The sequence below is a fragment of the Ammospiza nelsoni genome, chromosome 3, assembly GCF_027579445.1.
Source record: "Ammospiza nelsoni isolate bAmmNel1 chromosome 3, bAmmNel1.pri, whole genome shotgun sequence".
NCBI lineage: Eukaryota > Metazoa > Chordata > Aves > Passeriformes > Passerellidae > Ammospiza > Ammospiza nelsoni.
In genome coordinates this window covers 16,335,314-16,356,091 of record NC_080635.1, presented here as the reverse complement: position 1 = coordinate 16,356,091, position 20,778 = coordinate 16,335,314, and the positions used below count along the sequence as shown (strand labels likewise).

At 41.8% G+C, this 20,778-nt stretch overlaps 1 protein-coding gene across 3 annotated transcripts in view; it reads right to left on the bottom strand.

Moving 5' to 3' along the window:
* MEIS1 (Meis homeobox 1) overlaps positions 1-20,778 on the bottom strand; it is a 108,222-nt gene that overhangs the window by 60,324 nt on the left and 27,120 nt on the right. For all 3 annotated transcript variants that reach the window (XM_059467959.1, XM_059467958.1, XM_059467960.1), the window contains exon 7: positions 19,813-19,924. In XM_059467959.1, the coding sequence (XP_059323942.1) occupies positions 19,813-19,924 (112 nt within the window). The remainder of the gene's footprint in view (positions 1-19,812; positions 19,925-20,778) is intronic.

Sequence of the window (20,778 nt, the reverse complement as noted above, 5' to 3'; positions counted from 1 at the left end):
GTTTTTCCCCACTGCTCCTTGCTATCCAGCATCCTAACTCCACTGTTCTTGCTCCTCCAGCAAAAGGTGGCTCCTCTGGAGTATCTGTGACAACAGTGGGAGGCTGCTGGCTGCTCCTCGGGAAGGGGGTGAGAAGCCAAAAGGAGCACATTCGGCAGAGCCAAGCTCACATAAAATTTTCTTCCACTACTGCTCCTCTCCCAGCTTAAAAAGCAGATTTGCTGTGATGAGGTAGCATTTAAGGCACAATAGGAAAAATCAATGCTGAAGCAGGCTTTAATGTGAAGGCATGGTGACACTGGGTCTGATGGCCAGCAAACAGGCACACTGCTGCCACTCACACAGCTCCTGCTGCCCTCTGCTCTGCCCAGATTCTGTGGCTCTAAAGGATGACAGGGATCAAGCAATGACTACCATGGTGATCACGCCACTAACTCTTCTTCCACTGCAAGCACTTTTCCCCTAAATATTCCTTGGGTTTGTGGAGGTGGGGTGGCACTGAGGGGCAGGTCAGGGCACATCCAGGTGGCTGGTGGGAACCCAGCCCCCATGGCAGAGCCTGAAAATTCAGAGGGCTTGGAGAACCCTTGAGAGAAATAACAGTGATGGGAAGGTGGTCTTGGCTCTGCTGCTTGTGGCTGGCCACTGGCCACCAGGCTCAGGTCCTGAGTTCCCCTGATGGTCCCTACCTAGGGGCACACAGGCAGTGACAGTCCTTTCAGGAACTTCGGTCCTACTAAGTTAGCACATCCCCTCAGGCTCCAACTCAATGTATTCATGACACTGCTATGTTTTTGGCTTCTTATGACTTTCGATCACAGCTTCTGGTGTTTTGATGTTTGATTTACAGTGCAGCTACAGTTTAAGGTGTGGATTTTTTCCAAATTAAAACAAACGGACAACAAATCCAAATGCAAATCATCCAGGAACAAACAGATGTTAGCGTCCAAAACACACAATGAAGGTGAAAGAAAAGTCAGATCAATGCTGGACACTTAAAAACTTTCCCTGAATATCACCTACAGGTGCCTGTTCACCCTATTTTTTCCTTTCATTTTCCATCACTACATATTTCTAGATATTACCTGCCTAGAATTACCTTGAATAGGCAAACTGATAGGAGGAAAGGGACAAGCTTCTGGTGCATCCCAGAATTTGATTATTATTTATGTCACTACATCTCATGGCATCAGTTCCAGCTGTGAGAGAGATGAATGATAGGAAGGAGTTAACTCAGCCATATCCAGCTCACCTCTTTGACTTCACAAGAGTGTTTAACCAAAATCCCACAGACCAAAGCAAAGTTGGGTCATAGCAAAAAGCCATCCATATCTTAAGAAAAAAATAAACAAAATGTTTACATCCTTCAAAAAGTAAGCCAAAATTATTTCTGGTTTCTTTTTCAACTCACAGCATTTGTCATTATCTCTAAGACCAACAGCAGTAGAAATGTGTAGAAAGCAAAAACTGTAAAAGCTTTTGGTTATTTTATGTACTTTAAATGACATGAATGAATAACCAAGGAAGCTAAAGAAAACCTCAGTCAGGTTCTAGCAGGCTGAAACTACAGGCATCAGCTTCCCCATGGCAGGTATAGACCACAAGGAAGAAGAATCTTGCTTTTCTGATGAAACAACCACATCCTTGTTGAAAGGGCTGAGGACCTTGCCTTGTCCCTTCCACCCACAGTGGTGGAAGAGGACTCTTACCTGCCCAGCTCACCACTCCATCTGTCTCCTCCTGAGACAGGCTTGCAGTGCCTACAAAACCAGCTTCACCTTCCTGACTGCCAAACATCCTGTTCAGATGGTACCCTCCCAGCTGAGGCTAACAAGAAATGCATTTCTGCTGTGCACCCCATCTTTTTCACTTCAGCTTTCAGGATGTGCTTCTCAGCTGATGTGCAAGGACACGCCACACACACACAAGAAGCCAACACCGCACCGGGTCAAACACCAGCAACGTCCCCATGTCCTTCCTGTCCATGCAGATATCAGGGAAGGTTTTATAGGCATTGGTTCCCTCATAAAGGAAAAGACAGACTTTTCTAAGCATCCTGTAAACGCCAGGAAAAGAGAAGAATGGAAAGGAAATGAAAGGAACAACCTGGAAAGGAGAACGGAAAAGCAGGAGACCTTGGCTCCAGGGAGAGAGCTGACCACAGTTTTAGCTCTGTCTTCATCTATAGAAGATGTTTGCTTTTATTAATCTTGGAAAAAATGTGGTGCATGAGCTAAGTCAGCCCCTGGGCAGATTTAACTTGAGTGACCTGAACTTACTCTGCAGATCACCATAGGTCTCTCTGACCTTGGCAGTGACACAAGGATCATATTTTCTTGTGGACAAATTACTCTGGAATAATCCTGCCAATGTATTAGGCATAAATAGCCTTTTATTTAGGACTGTGAAAATACATTTTCTCTTTCTGCCTCTCACCTTTCCAAACAAAATCTATTTATTGGAAAAAGGAAAACCCCGCCCTTCATTAAGGTCTGGGTACACATCTCAAGGGCCAGACAGAAGCTTGGCTGCTTCATGCTCATGGCAATGTGTTTTCAGACATTGCCTTCAGCAAGATGCATTTTGGAGTTAACTGGTTAGTCTTGTTGCTTTTGATTGGAATGGTCAGCCTACACATTTGCAAATGAACATACAAATACTTTCAGACATGAAAGAGGCGGTAAATTTAGGTCAACAGTGGGAATGTCCAGCTTCAATCGTCAAAACAGAAAACACAATCCTCAACATACATCTACAAGCTAGTGAGGAGCAGCTCTGTGAAAACCAGCCAAGCTGCACTGAGATAAGTAAGAAATCCCCCAGCACCCACATCTCAGCCTTTCAGAAAATTGACCAGTTTGGAAGGAACAGGTAAACAGTGTGTTCTTGGACAAGAGTCAGCACAGTTTGGATGATGCAGACCTTTCCATTCAAGAGTTGCGCTGGTTTTTGCGCCTGGTCACTCGAGGTCACACCGCAGAGCTCTGAGGCTCTGCAGAAGCTCTGCATGCTTCCTCTCCAAAACGGAGGTGCCTGAAGTGGCTATTAAAATCACTTGTTATTCTGATGCCACCTGAGTCTTAATTGCTGAAAAGATGGGGACTACAACCACAGAAAGGGCTTTCTGGCACTGGCTAAGGAAGTATCAGTTTTTGAGGTCAGAATAACATCCCTTAAAAATATGAATCAGAGTGGTTCTTTCATACTGCAATTTGATAAAGGCAGGCAAAACATTAGCAGACTATTTTGATGAAGGTCAGGACAGCTTTGTAATATATATACATATTAGAGTTGTTCTTAGATGTGTGTAAAAAGAAAGAAAATCTCTGAAAACCTGTGTTCAAATTATCCTGGAGCACTCAAATAAGTCCTAGTAAATAGTATTTCCTGCTTCCACTCTGAATGAGTCTCTTCTAATAAACTCATTGTTGAGAAAACACAGTTTTCCAACAGTGTGTTAGCTGCTCTCTTCCTCCATACACAACTTTTGCTGTATGGCTGATGCCTTAGGATCTGCAGGCCAGTGTCTCAGCCTGAAGACTGGGTCACCAAGGCTTATCAGGCAGAAAAGCAATCAGAGTCACAGATCTGCACTCTTTCCCATCACAATTCTGGAACAATACTCACTGATGCCAAAACAGGTGATTCTCTTGAGACTGGAAAAGGCTTTCATAAATACCTGCAAATCATCTGAGCAGTTGCCAACAATGCTAGTCTCTGAACCATTGCTAATCGTGATGCTGGTTTCTATGCAAAGCAACTCTGAATTCTGTAATTTTAAATGCCCGACCAGCTGCACCTGTGATTTGTGGCTGAGGCAGATGAGGAAGCAGATTTTCATCTATAATCATAGGTTGAAATTGAAAGTTCAGCTGAAAAGCATTCTCACCTATACTTAACAGTTTCTAAGGGAGATACTTTGACATAAGCACCATATTTGCAATGAATATGATCTCAGCAGTGACCTGAACAAGGCAATATTGACCTGGAGAGGGCAATTGCCTGTAAGATCATGGGGAAGCTATCCTTTGCTCACCCCTTGCCAGCCCAGGAGACTTCATGCGTATTCAAAGCTGCGCATGAACCTCACCAAAAAGCATGAAAGGAGAGGCTCAAGATGACAGGTGCACATCCAAAGATTCCATGAGTTGCAAAGAAGGAGGTCAAAATCTCAGAGCAGCCAAAAAACATGCTGGAAAGCCCAACTTCCCAAGGCACTGCAAGTATCTGTGCTGGTTATGACTCCTGCAGAGCAAGCAGAACGACTCACAAGCAAGCCTCTGCCAGGACAATCCTGGAAACATCTCACTCAGCTCCCTTCCCTGGTTCACCCCAGAGAGCCATCCCCCAAGATCCCAGATAAGACAAGCTGACAAGGTGCTGAATGAAAGCCCACACTGCTGCTGCCAGTAACCCACCCTCCCTCCACGCCTGCAAACCTCCAGCACTACCCTTAGGCTTTGTACTCGCAGCCTCCAAGGAAGCAAGCCCTGAATTTCACCAAATTCCATGTTTCTGGGGCACAGTGGGGACACAGAGTACAATTCACAGATATTTTTCAGGACAGCATCCAAAGTGGACTTCAAAATGGAAAAAAGAGTTCAATATTCTGAATAAAAATTATTAACCCCTTACCTATCTACCTCATGTGCTAGTCAGGATTGCTATAAATGCAACCACAAAAATGAAGTGGAAAAATGAGCCTTTCTGAATGACTATAAGTACACTTAAATGGACCAATGTACATCTTCTTAGTTTGGAGCAGAAGTAGGTTAAATTCTGATTTTATATTTAAAAACAGAGAGAAGTTCTGGCAAATGCAATGCCTGTGCCAAAGGACCCTGTGCCCAAACAGCACAACAAAGCTTAATATAGCCATTCCTACCACCTCAACTCAGCAATAGATTTTGCTTCAAGGCTTCCCTCAAGGAGCCTCTCATCTCATGCAAGACCTCAATGATGTTTAGTTGGAGGCTGAGCAAAGCACTGCTACACAGTTTCCATTCATCGTGTTTTATATTTAAGTCCTCAGTTCCCAGACATATGAGAACCTTCAAACAAAACCACGTATGCACTAATAAAACAAGCAACCTCTTGAAGTTAGGAAAAGCTGGAATCCTGGCTTCTTGACAGCTAGGCATGGGAATACAGACACTAACACCCCCTCTAAATAATTTTTTTTTGCTTTAAAGTATATATGTATTTTTTTTTCTATGAACGCCAAGATTTTTGAACACTTCAGTTACCCATGCAGGTCTGCAAACACAACAAATGTCATGAGATTCTCAGATCACTGTGCTCAGGAGCTGCAGAGGACAGACACACCTACAGATACAATACCTGAGCCCACTCCTCTAATCTTCAGCAGTACAAGACACTTTATTCTGATTCTCCACAAAGAGCAAACACTTTCTTCCTAAAGGAAGTTTTAGCAGAGTTTCATCCCTCCTCACTCTAAGCATTTAAGTCAGACTGCCAAGCTAAGTGAATGAGGTGATTAGTCCTCCCTGAGTCCCTTCACAGTCAATGGAGAGAAAGAAACTCTCCAGAGGGAAATTCAGGATTGAGATGACTACAATAATATGTGCACTTTTAGCTTTAAATACTGCACAGAACAGTAAAAACTTACAAGCAGCAACGGTCTAGCAAGGAAACAATGGCTAATGAAGACTGAATATGCCCATCTCTGTTTCTAAGCAAGATCTGGACTTCAGGGCTATTTCTAAAATTACTCAGGATGGAAAGGCTGAATTTAGCTCCCATCCATCCCCTTATCACAAGAATACAACCTCACACTTCCTGCCACAGAGAATCTGGGAAAATGCAAAATTCTACCTCTTATCACCAAATCATAATTAATTTCTTCTTCCTATCTTGCCTTACTTGAGAGAGGAAAAAAATAAAGCCCTCCTTGATAGATAACTAAATTTATGTCTTACCAAACTGAATGTAAATGCAAGAAACAGGAAGTTTTTACTTGGAAACTGGAATTTCAAGCACTCAGTGGCAAACAATGAAGGAGAGAGATAAAGATGCAATGGCAATGGTGGGGGACAGACCTGCCAAGCTTCCTGCCCAGGGTGACTCAAGAGCATGTGTCCTACCATGATATGGACGGGCCGCACCGCTTGCTTTTATTTTGGTAATTGGTATTTGTTCCTGTGCAAACCCCTATAAAAACAAGTCAGAAGACCAGACAATAGTAGACTAGTCATCTCTTAGAGCCAGATCTTTTACTTAACACTTTAGCAAAAGATGTAATCAGCAGATCTTTGTCCATTTATACAATTCTCTCTGCAGTGACGAGGATTGTATTACACTCTCCAGCACCCATCAGATCAGGGCATCCAGTCCTCCCCATCACTTCAAGAGATTGAACTGATACTTGAAAGCACATTTGCTATTATCTACTCCAGCCCTTTGGAAATGACATTACACAGATACAGAGGGCAGGCAAATATTGTCGCTCTTTTATTATTCCTGATGTTCCCTCGCTTGTAATATCTGAGAAGTTCCCAGGTCAATGGGATTACTTTATCTTCCTCCCCCTTTCTTTATCTCTTCCCTCACCCCACAGGTATCCATGTCCAAATGGGACACTTCGGCAGGGGGTTTGCTTGACCCAGGTCACTTGAAGGTCAAGCTTTTCACCACTTGCTAATGCAAAGCTTCCCCCCAGCCCTTGCAACCCCAGGGGCCCGGGCACCCCTCCTCACACACCCCCTTCCTGGCCACGGGGGCACATGGAGAAGGCAAATGCTCCTCACTGAACACACAGAAGCAAAATCCTCCCCATATGGAAACCAGAATATGTTTTGTGTTTTCAAATAAACAAAGCAAAGGGAGAAGCTCATGAAAAATCAGCTCAGCAGTACCAAACTTGAAGGATGGGAGGCTTAACTAGTTAGGAGCAACTCAGACTATATTTTTGCCTACCAGAACAAAGTTCGATTTTTATTTAGATTGATTTTAAGATTTACATGGGAGAAATGGATACAATTGGATCAAATATATAGTAAAATAAATTGTTGACTCCCATGAAAGCCAATAAACCCAAAACAAATTTCACAGATCTCATCTACCAGCATTTGAGGTTTGTTTTATTTCATTATTTTGTATACATTTACAGAGCAGAAATTTGCTTAACTCTGTTCCACTTTTCTTTTACTGAAACAATAAGACTCTCTGCAGAATATTTTCAGCTTGAATATTATCACCAGGATAGCATATGGCAAACTAGCAGCAGGCAGTTTATCTTCATCCTCTTTGTAAGCTAAAATTAGCACAATGCTTTTGCAACAGCATATGATGTATTCAGACCAGTACGATATACCTAATACAACTTCAGATCCATCCCTGGCTAACCTCCAATATCCAAGTAAATTGATTGCTAATTTTAACTGAGTATTAATGTGTTTAGTATCAAGTTGGCATTTATCAACTTGAGAGGCACTTTTAAGTCTAATACTATCATTTCACATACACCAACTGCAACTGTAAATAAAATTTGTATATTGGTAACACATAGCATTTCAATTCATCTGTACAAAGCAATTCCAATTTATATTAATATATTAGGTATGGAAAGCCATGCTGCAAAATTGCATAATATGCATATTCTGCTTTTCAGTGATGCAACATAATTAATGGTGGTGAAGAGCTGATATACCCATGTCATGACTAGCATGTTCCTCCTGCAGACTGTTAGCTGGTTAATTTATTGGGATTAAATTCAACCAAGTCACCAACATCTTTTGGATTAAATTAAAGCAAGTCATCACTTTACATTTCTTGATAAGCAGGCTGTGCCAGCCCTTTCTGCTCTTCAGTCTGGTAAATTATGGCCACCTCAGGGGTTTTTTAGCTGGATAAATATGTAGTGAGACACTAATGTTAGCACTGCTTCCTAATTTGTTTCTTGTAGCTGTAACACCAAGGAACTTAGCACAACACTCCTCATAAAGGAAATTTGAAAGGCTCTAAAAGGTTCTAAAAAGTGCTTCACAAGGGTTGGTTTTACCACCTTCCTTGCCAGGTTGACAGAATAAAAAAGTGTAGTAGGAAGTAGTCACGTCCAAGCACATATATGAACAAACACACACACAAACAATAAATATTTATAGAGGGACATTCAAAGATTTTGTGGCTCAGCCTGCTCATCAATAGAACATCCTTCTGCTTTCCTACAGCCCATTACAGAACTACAATACAAAGCCATACCAAGTCTATCCAATAGTTGTACCGAATTAACATCACCACTGTTCTTGTTTTTACACAGCTGGCCTCATGCAGAATTTGCACGGGGTTAGTGCAGACAGATACAAAAAAAAAGAAAGCAGGCAGGATCCTGCACAAAAGCCTCTCCTGGGGCATTCTCATTGCCACAGGCAGGATGAGAGGACAGGAGAAATAAACAGATGCTTTGCTAAGTGGGGAATGGAGGAGAAGTACAGAATGAACACAACATTTCTACTCCACTTTGTTGTCTCTTTTCCCCCTTGCTGTAATTTGCCTGCAACTTATCCCCTGCTCTTCCAGCAAGAAGCTGCTACACTCTGACTTGACAGTGCCCTGAAACTTTAACCCCATTTTAAATGACACTTAACTTGGAGCTGTTCAGTTAATGCTGACCTCATTCCCTCTTTCCCCTGCTTTAGGAAGACATTTGATGCAGTGCATGTGCTATAATCCAGGGCCCCAAGCAGGAACTCTACTGTGGGGTTCCTCCCTCAGTGCTGTGCCAGGGAAGGAGAAAGGGAGGAGATTCTCTTGGCACAGCAATGAGACCAACAAAATATTCTCCATCCTCCAAAGCCTTGCTTCCATGACCTTCGCTTGCTGACCAGAGAAAGCTAAGATATGCCTTCTTCGAGGTCCGTCGGGACACCACAGACTCCAGAATATATTTAGCACACATCCATGTGACACTGCTATTCAGAGCAGTGGGGAAGATTTCAGAATAAGTTAGGGTATGTCTGCCACCATTAGGTCTTTTCCAAGGGCATAAGTGGTGTCTTCTAGTAGGTCTTCTCTCCTTCTGCAAAAGATGTACTTACAACTTGGAGACAATGGGCAGTATTGGGGATGCAAGGGCCATCTCTCACCCATGGAGCAGAATCAGCCCCAAGAAAACTAAAGACTAAGGGACGAGTAGTTGAAGAGGTGTCCCCACTGTACTTTTATTTTTTTATATGCTGTTTCTTCTTTCCCACACTTTCAAATTGCACTTCATCAAAGGGCAACTGCAAAAATCTGTGTGAGATTCTAAACACTCAAGAGAAAAACAAACGAACAAATACCCATAATATTTATAATAGATAAATGACTTTTTAATATAAAAATATATAAATACTTATATATTGGCTGTGAGATGCCAGAGGTACTGCCTTATGATGGGGAAGTTCCCAAGCTACAGCAGGAGGCAGGCTGGCAGTGCCTATCCTGATGTCACACTGCTCCCACTGCACATCATGTGCCCAGCCGTGCTCTCCCATGTCCTTTCCCACCTTCCAGGCCTGAGCAGCAAAAGTTCAAGCACGTCAAACCAAAAGCGACATGCAGGAGGTATCATGGTAAAGAGCCAAAGCAGAAAGGTGGAAGGCTTTACCAACAGCAGCCTCATTCAAAGGCCTGCCAGAGCAGTGTCAGGCATTTGCTTAGTCACAGCCCTACGATCCCAGCCCAGCTTGGGTAGAAGGGACATCAGGCATCTCCCTGTGGTATTTCTCATGTCACCAACTAGTGGGTCACCAGGCCAGTGAGAAGTGGTCCCTGATGAATTATAGGATGACAGGTGCTTCTGACATCACCACTGCTGCAAGCTGCCCAGACTGCTCTGATTGCCCAGAGAAAGTCCCAGTCTCATTCATGAATTTAAAATTGAAATTAAAAAGTAAAAAAGAATAGTAATAATAAAAGCCTGTGTGCATCAATGTGCCTAGAAAAAATTATGTCAGCATCTTACAGTGCTGATCCTTTTAATTAATCCCTTCAAGAATGGCCCCTCGCCCACAAACATATAATGTAATGCCAGCTTAATCTTACCTAAAAAAAATTACAATGGAATAAGATTACTCGTCTGACTCTGCTAACTGCTACAGCACTGCTTAATCCTGCATTTCAGAGCTTTAACAAGCTCCTACAATACTGTACAGAGTTTATCAGAGCAGTTCCCAAGACAAGAAGGACTTATGTTTTAAAGAATATAATTCCACTGTCTTTTGTGCTTTTTACATATAATGTTTAGACAGTGACTTTCATCCTGAAAGATCTCAAAGCCTATTGCCTGCTTCCTTCCTGTTTCCATTGAAGTCTTCTTTTCAGGTTTCATATTAGAGTAGGATTATAAATAAATAAATAAATAAATAAATAAATAAATAAATAAATAAATAAATAAATAAATATATATATATATAAAATATAGGGTGTTACAGCAGGAAAATTGGTAGGGGAGGGAGTTCATCCCTCTCTCCCATTTCCCAAACACAGCTGGGAGGCATAGCACCAGATCAGCTGCCTCTACCAAAAATCTGCAAAGGACCCCATGTGGGACCTTGCCTGAAGAAGTGGGTGCAAACTTGACCAATGAAAGTACCATCCCTCCATCCCTGCAATAACTTGGCCTTCATCCCCAGGCTGTCCTCCCACCAGCACAATATCCACCCCACTCTGACAATATCCACCCACAGCCACACATTTCCCAGTCTTTGTCACTTATAGACATATTAAGCTTCCCATGGAATAGGAGAAGAAAGCTCTGCTCCCTCCCTGTAATTATCAAATCTGCCCAAAAATGAGGAAGAATTGAGAATCCTCATTATAGCACATCATAAAACATGGCGAAGTCTCGTGCTCACTGTCTCTTATTGGCACAGTCTGCCAACAAAACTTTACAAAGATCACAGGAATTCATGTCTGCAGAGATATTCAAGTCATAAAAGGGGAAATTTGGATTTTATTTTCCCACAGTCTAAATGAAGGTGAACCAAGCAAATTTGGCAAAGAGTGCTAGTCAGATGCCATTTCCCACAGCAGTGTGGTATTTTCCGCTGGGAATAAAACATTTTCCCTCAACTACTGTTTATAACCCTTATCAGTTCAACAGCAATAGAGCCATCAAGTCCAATATCTTGTGGAAAAAAGTCAAGGTCAACAAGTACTTGCATTTTCGTTTATCTTTAGCTGCAATTGCTACTGACATTCAATTGGGTAATAAACATGAGGACTGTCAAATGCTCTCAGCAAACAGGTGATCCAAAAGCTATCACAGAGAAAGAGGCTACCGCCAGGTAATCAAACAATTCTGTTGCAACAATTATGATTTGAGTGCATTCATTTACAGAAGCAATCACCTGTCAAATTTGAATGAATAGCATCAAAACATTCCCACCACTGGGGTAATAAGGGCAAGAAAATACAAGCTATGTCTACTTTCTTCTCAACAAAAGCATGCCAGCATTAGCAAGAGCCTTTAAAAAAAAGGGATAAACAAAAATATGCAGTATCTTATTTCCTGAATTGAATTATAAGAAATTATTTGAACACAAGAGCTAGAGAACATCTGTCCAATTAAGTGGGTCTTGTGGTGGTGTGTCACACAAGCAATGAGGGGTGTTTAGGAAAACACCAGGGAAAGTGGGGGCACACAGAAGCAGCTGCACCACCGCTCTGACAATCAGCACTTGGGCAGCTTCCTGAGCCAGTGGTTGCATCTGGACCAGGGTTTTTAATAGCTACAGGAGAACCTATTTTTCCATGAATTGGTCTAATCTCTTTTTGTCCCCTGCTGACCTCCTCAGAATGTTCTTCTGCAGCAACAAATTTAACCCAACACGTAAAACATTTCTGTTTGTTTTAAACCTACCAACACTCTGGAACAGCTCCTGTGCCATGAACACCCGCCCTTAGTTCTTGTATTATGGGACAAGCACCCACTTTCTCCATACACAACTAATTTTAAAGACTTCTCCTCCAACCTTAGTCATCTTTCCCCTCCCAGCCTTTCATGTGAGAGATAGGAAAATGGTTTGTGCCAAGCAGCCTAATGGCACACCCTGTTGCATCAGTAATCCAGAAATACGGCATATTTATGAGTTTATACTCCTTGTGATAAAATGTCACTCAAAATAAACATCTCGAGATCACTTCTGTTTTTTAATCTCCAAGTTAAAGAGGCTAATGACACACACAAAGTCTCACTCTGCCTACATCAGATTGCTAGACTCAGCTGAAGACACCAAAACCTGGAGAAGCAAATGGGACAGAACCCTTAAGTTGGGAATACTAAGATGGCCTTTAATAGGGGCCATATGGGAAGCTCATTAGCTCCAATGAGCCACCACAACTTAAGTGAAAACATCCAGAGTGTGTAGGAAAACAAACACCATATCTGAATAAAGCACCCAAAAAAAAAAAAATTCCTATCAGCCATCTTGAAGACCCTCAACTCCGGTACTGTTGAAAGGGGCATCTTGGACACTAAAAACTTCAAATCTATTTCTACAACTTCTTAGAAAACCAAACCTCCCTCTGCTCCATCCAAGGAGGAAAGCAATATGCCCTTCAGTCCTACACCAGATATTTTAGCTAACAGCCCAAGATAACGATTCAGCAATGTGATTATTTTCCACCACTGTTTCCTGTTTGGCATATTCAAGATCCTGCCCTCAGCAAGACACCTGGTTCTGCGCAGACACACTTTGGGGCTGCAAAAGCCAAGGGATGCTCTCAGTTCAGGGTCAGGGCCATGTTCTTATATACACATCTATGTATACATGGGCTTGTGCATAGCCACACAGATGTTTAATGGGTAGACATTTCTGAACTTAGGAAAAAATTGCCAAAAAGACAGAAAAAAAAAAAAAAAACACAACCAAAAAAAACTCCAGCACATGGATTCTCCCATACAGATGGGCTGAAAGTCAGGAATATTTGTATTTCCATAGCCACTTTAAATGTAAACAGTTTCCAAAGTTTTTTTCCCTCCTACTGCTCTGCCAATGATGGCAGTAGCCTCAGCCTGAAAGATCTGCCTCCTGACATGGTCATCTCTCTCTGCTCCCCTCCCAGCTGGAAGTTTTTTCTGAGCAAAGACTAAAAGTCACATTAAACCATGCTGAAATGGTTTTGCTGGTTTTGAACTGCTTATTATCTCTGGGGGTTGATCTGAAAAACAAGTTGGTGCTTAGAGAAATTCAGGTTTCCCCTGAAATGCAAACAGAAAGAAGGAAGGTTTTTTACAAGGAAAAGAGTTCATTTACGATGATGTTACCCACAATTTAGGGAAAACAAGCAATGTTTATAAGTATTTAAGTTAGCTTTGCCATACCGAAAAGAAAAATGCCTGTTAATGACAGACGTTTAAGCTAATGCTGAAATAAATCCTGACACAAGGAATAGATTAATGCTCAAATCATGACAGACACCCGCTCCTAACTAACAACTTGCTCCCATGCACCATTCTGGAAGTACAGCCCTGCTTAGCTGAGGCACATAGACTTAACACTGCTGAAATCTAAGTTTAACAGCTGAATCAGGCTGATGAGACCAAAAAAAAACCAACCAGAAAACCCAAAACCAAACAAAAAAACCAAAAACCTAAACTAGAAGGAGGAAAAAAATAGTTTCGCGCCCCCCGGCTTTAGAGCAGAATGATAAATTGACATCATGTTATGAGCATAATCCTCAACCACTCAATCACTGTTAAAAAAACCCAACATGATTCTGGGGAGATAAAAATAATTAATGCTGGTGCTGCTGAAGAATATGCACCTACACGAAGAGTTTCAGATAAATATGAGCCTGGCTTAAATCTTGTATCTCACATCAAAGGAAGAGGGCACAGGTGCTCACACTGATTTAAAGCAAACTGAGCGCTGCCTGCTTGATGGAAAAGCAGGAAAAGAAAAGGGGATGGCAGAGCCTCAGCAAGAAAACTGACACTACTCCGTTTCCAAACAAGCATATTACGCTTAATTCGGGATTCACAACACATAAAGCACCAGAAAAAACACAGGGAGCAGCCCCTGTTGACTAATGCCCTGTCTTTTCTAATCGAGGGTCACATCCAGTCTAACCGATCGCATGATAATGGCATCAGAAAAGGTCAATCAAAGACAAGCCAAAGCTTCCACTGCCTGGCTGACCTTCGGAGCTTGTGACAAATTGCTATCAGTCAATGTCAACTAATGACAGCGGCTCTTTGGCTAATCAATTGTTCTAAAAATGATCAAGAAAACTACTCGTAGGACAGCTCATTTTCACATCAATGCCTGTGAAGTATGAAAAGCTCATTTTTTTTTGAGTTTTTAATAAGCTCATAAGTAAAGCAGTTACTTGGTAACAGGGGTCACCTTAGTGAAAAGACAGAACCTTTGTCTGCCTTTTACATATTCTTTTATTACCATATTATAGTAAAAATATGCCATGCCATTACTATGCCAGAGGGCTACATAATAAAGTAGGTAATACTTCATACTTTTTTTTTTTTTTGAGATAAATACTTCTGTCTTTTTGGGGCCCTCTGTTTGTATGTAAATATTGTCAACATAGTCTCCAGGTATTTAAATGTAAAGCAATCACCAGTGGCACACAGGTGACATGCCCACTCATTACTCACCCAAATTTCACATGACAGAGCCAGCAGTGAAAACCACGCCGCAAAATCCAGTGGTGCTGCTGGGAAGGGAAGGTCTAACAGCAGCTATTTTGTTCTTAAACCCACCCACCCCATGCGAGCACAGCTTATTCCAACTATTTCCGACAGAATTCACATTTGGTAGGAAAACCGCATGCTCCGAAACCCCCTAAGCCCTGCGAAAGCAAACAGACATTTCCGCCCTGGAAGGATTCTGCATGTAAAAGCCAACGTGGAAATGCACACAGGCTTGAGCAGTGGGAGATATATCATGGTTCTCCTTGTACACCAAAGGGGTGACTGCAGATTTTTCCACCTCTTCATCCCACCAGCCTCTCCCAGCATAATTTTCAGCCACTTCTCAAAGCTTCACAGCCAGGCCACACTCAAATCTGCATTCATGCATTAAATATTACCAAAACAAAAAATCCACATTGGCCTAAGGCTTGAGGAGTGCAAGCACGATTATGCTTTGCTTTTCCATAAGGGGAAAAGTCCAGCAAAGGACATTGCAGGGCATTACATCACAAGAATCCATTTGAGAAGATGCTGCATTGAGAAGGAAAGAGGAACCACCGCTCAAGCACAGCACTGCTTTTCATTTGGGTTTACCTCTTTACTTCAGTGACTCCCGCCCATGACACCTGTAGTGCCACAACAGGTTTACCCCGAGGAAGACAACCCTCACCAACCCAATCACTCCCAAAGCAATTCCCCACATCACCACAGACCAGGGAGGGAACTGGTGGTGAAGCGCTAAACAAGAAACATTAAAACTTTTGTTTTCATTGGAGAAACTGCCAAGTGACAGCAGTTTCAGGTTACACCCTAAACCTGCCTTGCTATGGTAGTTTTTCAAATTAAAATATCTTCTGTGGCCTTAGCCACTCTCAAGCCATCCATAGGCAAGAAAGAAAGGAGGCAGGGCGACACTTAAGCTCAGCCATAATTGGAAGTATGTGAAAAATGAAGTGTCAGTTCGGTCAATAAAGGGCAAAGGTGAAGGGGAACTGCAGCCCAAACTCGGTGCGAAATGTGCTCATTAAGACACCCAATCCGAGGGCTCCTGCCCACCTATCCCATTAGTCATCGGCCATCTGACCGCTTCAAATGCCTCCCCGCTCTTATTACTTTTCTTCTCCCATGTTAAAAAAAAAAAAAAAAAGGAAAACAAAAAAAAAGGAAAAAAAAAAAAAGGCAAGCTGGTATATAAATCCTTGCTCAGTCATCTGGAACATAATGTGGCCCTTCTCTCCCCCTCTTCCCAGCTCTGCTGCCTGCCTTTGCAGCCTCCAAACAACCGCCTGGAGATTCCCAGCAATAATAAACCCGATTGCCTTTTTGCCTATAGGTTGCTCAAACTCCTACAAAACCCTGAAAAAAATAAACCATTGCAGCCATTGATACATTTTTATAAAGAAATATCACTGCTTTCTACTCCTGGCTTGAAGGAGCAGCAATTATTTGGAGGTTAAAAAAATGCTTTGAATGCAGGCTGAGGCTTGGGGGAAAAAAAAAAGAGGGAAACAATACACACAAATAAGGTGACACTGATGGATTATTTTTCTTTTTCTTTTAAGCTGTGTAGGAGAGCTAAACATGGGAAATAAGTAACTCCACTCTGGATTAAAAGTGACTGTACCAAGGCTTTGTTCAGCATCTTCCTGGTCTCACTATTTGAAAAACAAACAAAACACATCTCTCAATATCCCAGACAGGCATCTTTTGAAGTTACAAGAGGAAGTAAGATAAAATAGTGCTGCCATGAGCTCAGCATCACCTGCCTATACATAAGAATTTGCTTCTCTTCTTTTAAATAGGATTTAGTGAACTGATTCTCCACTATGTAAATTCAGATCTCTTAGCACCATTTGGAGACAGACCTCCAAAGGCCTTTCCTGTTAAGTTCAGAGCAACGGGAAAACTTTTTCATAATATTATTCTGCATTCCTGTACTATAACTATGCCCTATGATGACACAATACCAGGCCTTTAGAAGAGGTTGTGTCAACGTACTATGCAATAACATATCCTGCTGTTCAGTGGCACAAGACCTCAGAACAGGTCCCTAGCAGTTAAATATGGATTTCTGCAATAGATCGAAGCAGCTGGGAGTTATTACTATTTACTAAGTAAATAAATTTAGACATTGAAGAAGACTTTAAAATATTTACAGGAAAGACCATCTCTCCTGATTTCCAAGGCAATCATTTGATGGGTGTTTTATACTGGGACATAAATAGGTTAAAAATACACTTTGCAAGATTTGTAGTGAATAAGGTAATGAAGAAAAATCTCCAAAAAGTCCAAAATAAAATCTTAACATAGTCTGGGTTAAGGACTAAGGAGAAAAGTCTTGCTAAAGGCTTACACATTCCAGTCTGTGCCTCTCCGAAAATGCAAAGCTTACATTTAACACCTTTGTGATACTTTCAGACAGGTTGCAAACCTGGGCCAGAAGGTGCTTTTACCTACCCCAACGAGGGAAGTAGGTTGTGAGAAAAACCTGAAACCAGACAATTTTAGAGAGTTTTATTGAAGGTTTTATTTCTGGTGATCTGATTTGCTTTTTTTTTTTTTGTCCCTTTTTTTTAAATGGCAAACGTGATCTTGACAGATGGAAGGAACCAAAAGGAACTTTTACAAACTCCTAAAAATAGGGAAGCCCATAATATACTGAATATATGTCATGCAACGCATGCATCTCGAGTTAACTCCTATGGCTGCAAGCACGAGCATGTGGGTCCCCAGCCTTTTGCTGCCACCCCCCCACAGAACCTGGCTGCTATGGCAGTGCCATGCTGGCTCCTTCTCCTTCTGCTGCGAAGAAAAGCACCCAGCAGTGGCGAACACAGGGGTTTAACCACAATGTTACACTCCTAACATCAGGCCACAGAAGAAAAAGCCACCAAATCACAGCATCTGGAAATTCAATGCAGCTGGGGAGAGGCAGGATATTTGCTATCTTTTAGTTGTCTTCTATTTCAGTCCTTCAGGGTTGTATTTTTTCACTTCTTCCCCGCAGGGAAATGCTAAAATCACATCATGGAAGCTTTTTTTTACAGAAGGTGTACACACAGGCATGGATGTGCTTAAACAAATGAGATTTCCCCACAATCTCAACCTTCAGAGCATTTCATGTAAACAAGACATAAAGCAAGGCTCAGCAAGACCACTGCTACCATTACCACATTCCTGTTCCTCAAAAACAATGCCATTTCCAAAGGTGCCAAGTAGCCTGAAGGCAAGCCTTGGTAACAGAGACTACCAGGACAGGATCTCTTTTCCAAAATTTCTTTCCCAAACTTGACCTGAGAGTTCCAGCTATCAAATTCCCACTTTTGTTACTCTTCTCGACAGTTTTAATGCACTGAGCCTTCTTCACAAAACAGTTCTCTATCAAGCACTGTCAGCAATCCCAGCCCAAATAAACCACTGGGGTTTGGGTAACAGTTTCAGAACTGAATAAAGCATCACCGACAAGTCCTTCTGTGGATACTTCATAGGACTCAGGCTTGAAATTCACTTAAGAAAACCCTTCCTGACTGAGGCTGCAGCACGCCCGTTTCTAGAAGCTTATTGCAGGATGGCAATAGGCATCAGATACGACCAGCACTCCAGACTACTAAAAATGCCACGTTTTGGAGAAAATAAAGTCTGAAAATCTTTAGAAATACACCAGGAACTATGCTCAATTTCCAACGGTCTAGGAGCATTCTGGCAAGGCTACCCACAGCTGTTTTGTCCACGCACATATCCGCATAAACACACGCACATCCGTCTAATAAAAGAACAGCCCTAAACGAATACAAAAACCCTCTGAAAACACCACATTTTAGTTCAAAGCTTATTTTTGAAGCAGCTTTCTCAGCCTTAAAAAACCTCAATGGATTTAAAGTTTGCTCCAAAAGCAAGGGGCTCTAATGAACAAGTTGACACCACTTCAACTATAGCATTGCGAACAACACTGGAATATATATGTATACATACTTGAAAGAAAAAAGGCCCCCTGAATTTATGTTGCATATCATTTTCCAGTAAAAGTCAGAGGTCAGAAGGTTACCAGTGTCTGCCTCAACTCTGCAACAGTTTACTATTCCAGGCCCCATTTTTACTAGGCTACACTCGCGATGAAGTCAGCAACTTTTCTTTAAACAATAATGAGTCTCAAATACTTAAAATTCTATAAAGAGATGTTATTCAACATGTACGTTAAATCCATGCATATAAAAAATTAAAATATACTGGTTTAGTTAAAAAACTAATCTTGTTAAATGCAGACTTTGCAATGCTAATCAGTACTGTTCAACCTTTTTTTGGAAACACAATTCCTTTGTTGTCTAACAGCACTTGAATGAAACATGATCATAAAACCAGATTTAAAAGTATATACCTATTGTGAGTTCAGAGTCAACTTCAATAAAGCACTCTCTTTTATATTCAGATTAAGGATCCTTTTTAAATTTTAATTGCATTAAATTAACACGAAATCCACTGCAGTTGGTCTCTTCAGAAAAAATATGCTTTCGGCTTCTCAGAAAAAAAATACAGAGATTCAGCTTTTTAGATTTCAGAGTTTCTGAGACAGCACAGATTATTTGTAGAATGTCCCACTTCCATTGCACCAAGCTCATCTCATACTTGCCCTGTTAAATCAGCTACACAGGCCTGGCACTCAAACAGAACGTTCTTGCATTCAAGTAAATTGGAATTGAGTATCAAAAAGTAAATAAAAGCACAGCTCAGGATTTTGTACAACAGTCCAGCTAACATCTCATCTTTATATGCAATCAAGTTTTGATGGCATCTCTGACATATTGGCATGCATTTCTGAAATCTTAATTACACTTGGTTTTGAAGATTTCATCTTTTAACCCATTTGAATGAAGAAAAAACCCCAAACTTCTCATTTCTTATTTTTATTAAGCACACTGCAAATTTGGTACATATGTTGCTCTAACATGTGCCTGCTGGCAGGGTTAAAGAAATAAAGATGCCAATCCCTTTACTGGGAGGAGATGGAGGAAAAAAATGTCAAAAAAAAAGGAAGATAGACCTTTCTCAGCACAAACCCTCTAGCACCAGAGCATATTTCCACACCAGAAAGAAAGTAACCAGTCCCTGAGCACGCTGGTGACCACTAGCCAGCTAGGAAAGTGTGAGGGCTCTGTTCCTACCTTGCTCACTGCTGTTGTCCCCGCTGTGTGATGTGTGTCCTCCGCTGGAGGGTCCGGGGGTTCCCCCAGAGCGTGTTGATGCCGTGTCATCGTGGTCTCTGTTCCAGGAGGGCTATGGGGCGGAAAAAATTAAAAGGTTAAAATCCCAGATGGGGAAAAAATGCCCAGATCACTAGAAATGCACTCCCAGGAGAGTGGCACCCATGCTCAAACTTGTGGGAAAAGGCTGGCAAATACATCTCCCAAATTATTCCTTCTTTCCAGGTAGCTCTATTGCCACACCCCAGCAAAAACAATATACTCTGGAATACGTTTACTATCTAAATAATCCCAAACTTTATTACCACAGAAAACAGAAACATTCCTGGCCAGGCAGGGGGAGCAGGAGGAGAGCCAGAGAGCGAATCACTGGCACTGGGCTCCAGCTATATTTTTAGCATCCACAAACCCTCCAGCACAACAGCCTGCGAACTCCGCAAAGGCAAAATGAGAGCAGTGGTCTAGAGCAGCATCATTTATATGGGCCTCCCATTCCTCCTACGAGGCCAACATGGAAGAGCTTAAAGACTTTGCTTGCAATTAGGCCTGGGTCCATAATAGCTGGGATGTGTCAGCTGTTTGCCGGATGGTATATGGCAAATGGACCAGGCATGGGGACAAAAAAGAAATGAGAATAACAATGGCTTCACATAGGCTGTGTACACTCAGCCCCATGCAGAGCCTCCTTGTACTATTGAACAGAAAACAGATGTTGCTTCTTATCACTGGGTGCATTTGAAAGTAACATTCAGATAGGAAAAATTGGCTGTAAATTAAATTCTTAGGGAAAACAAACGTGGCAACACTCCTCCCAAGTCTCCCTTTATCACCAGAGAAGATTTTAATTAGCTTTTAGTACTAGCTTTTAAAACATCATAGAGCCTCACTGGTCATCCTGTATGGCCTTCTGTGCATAATTGAATAGTT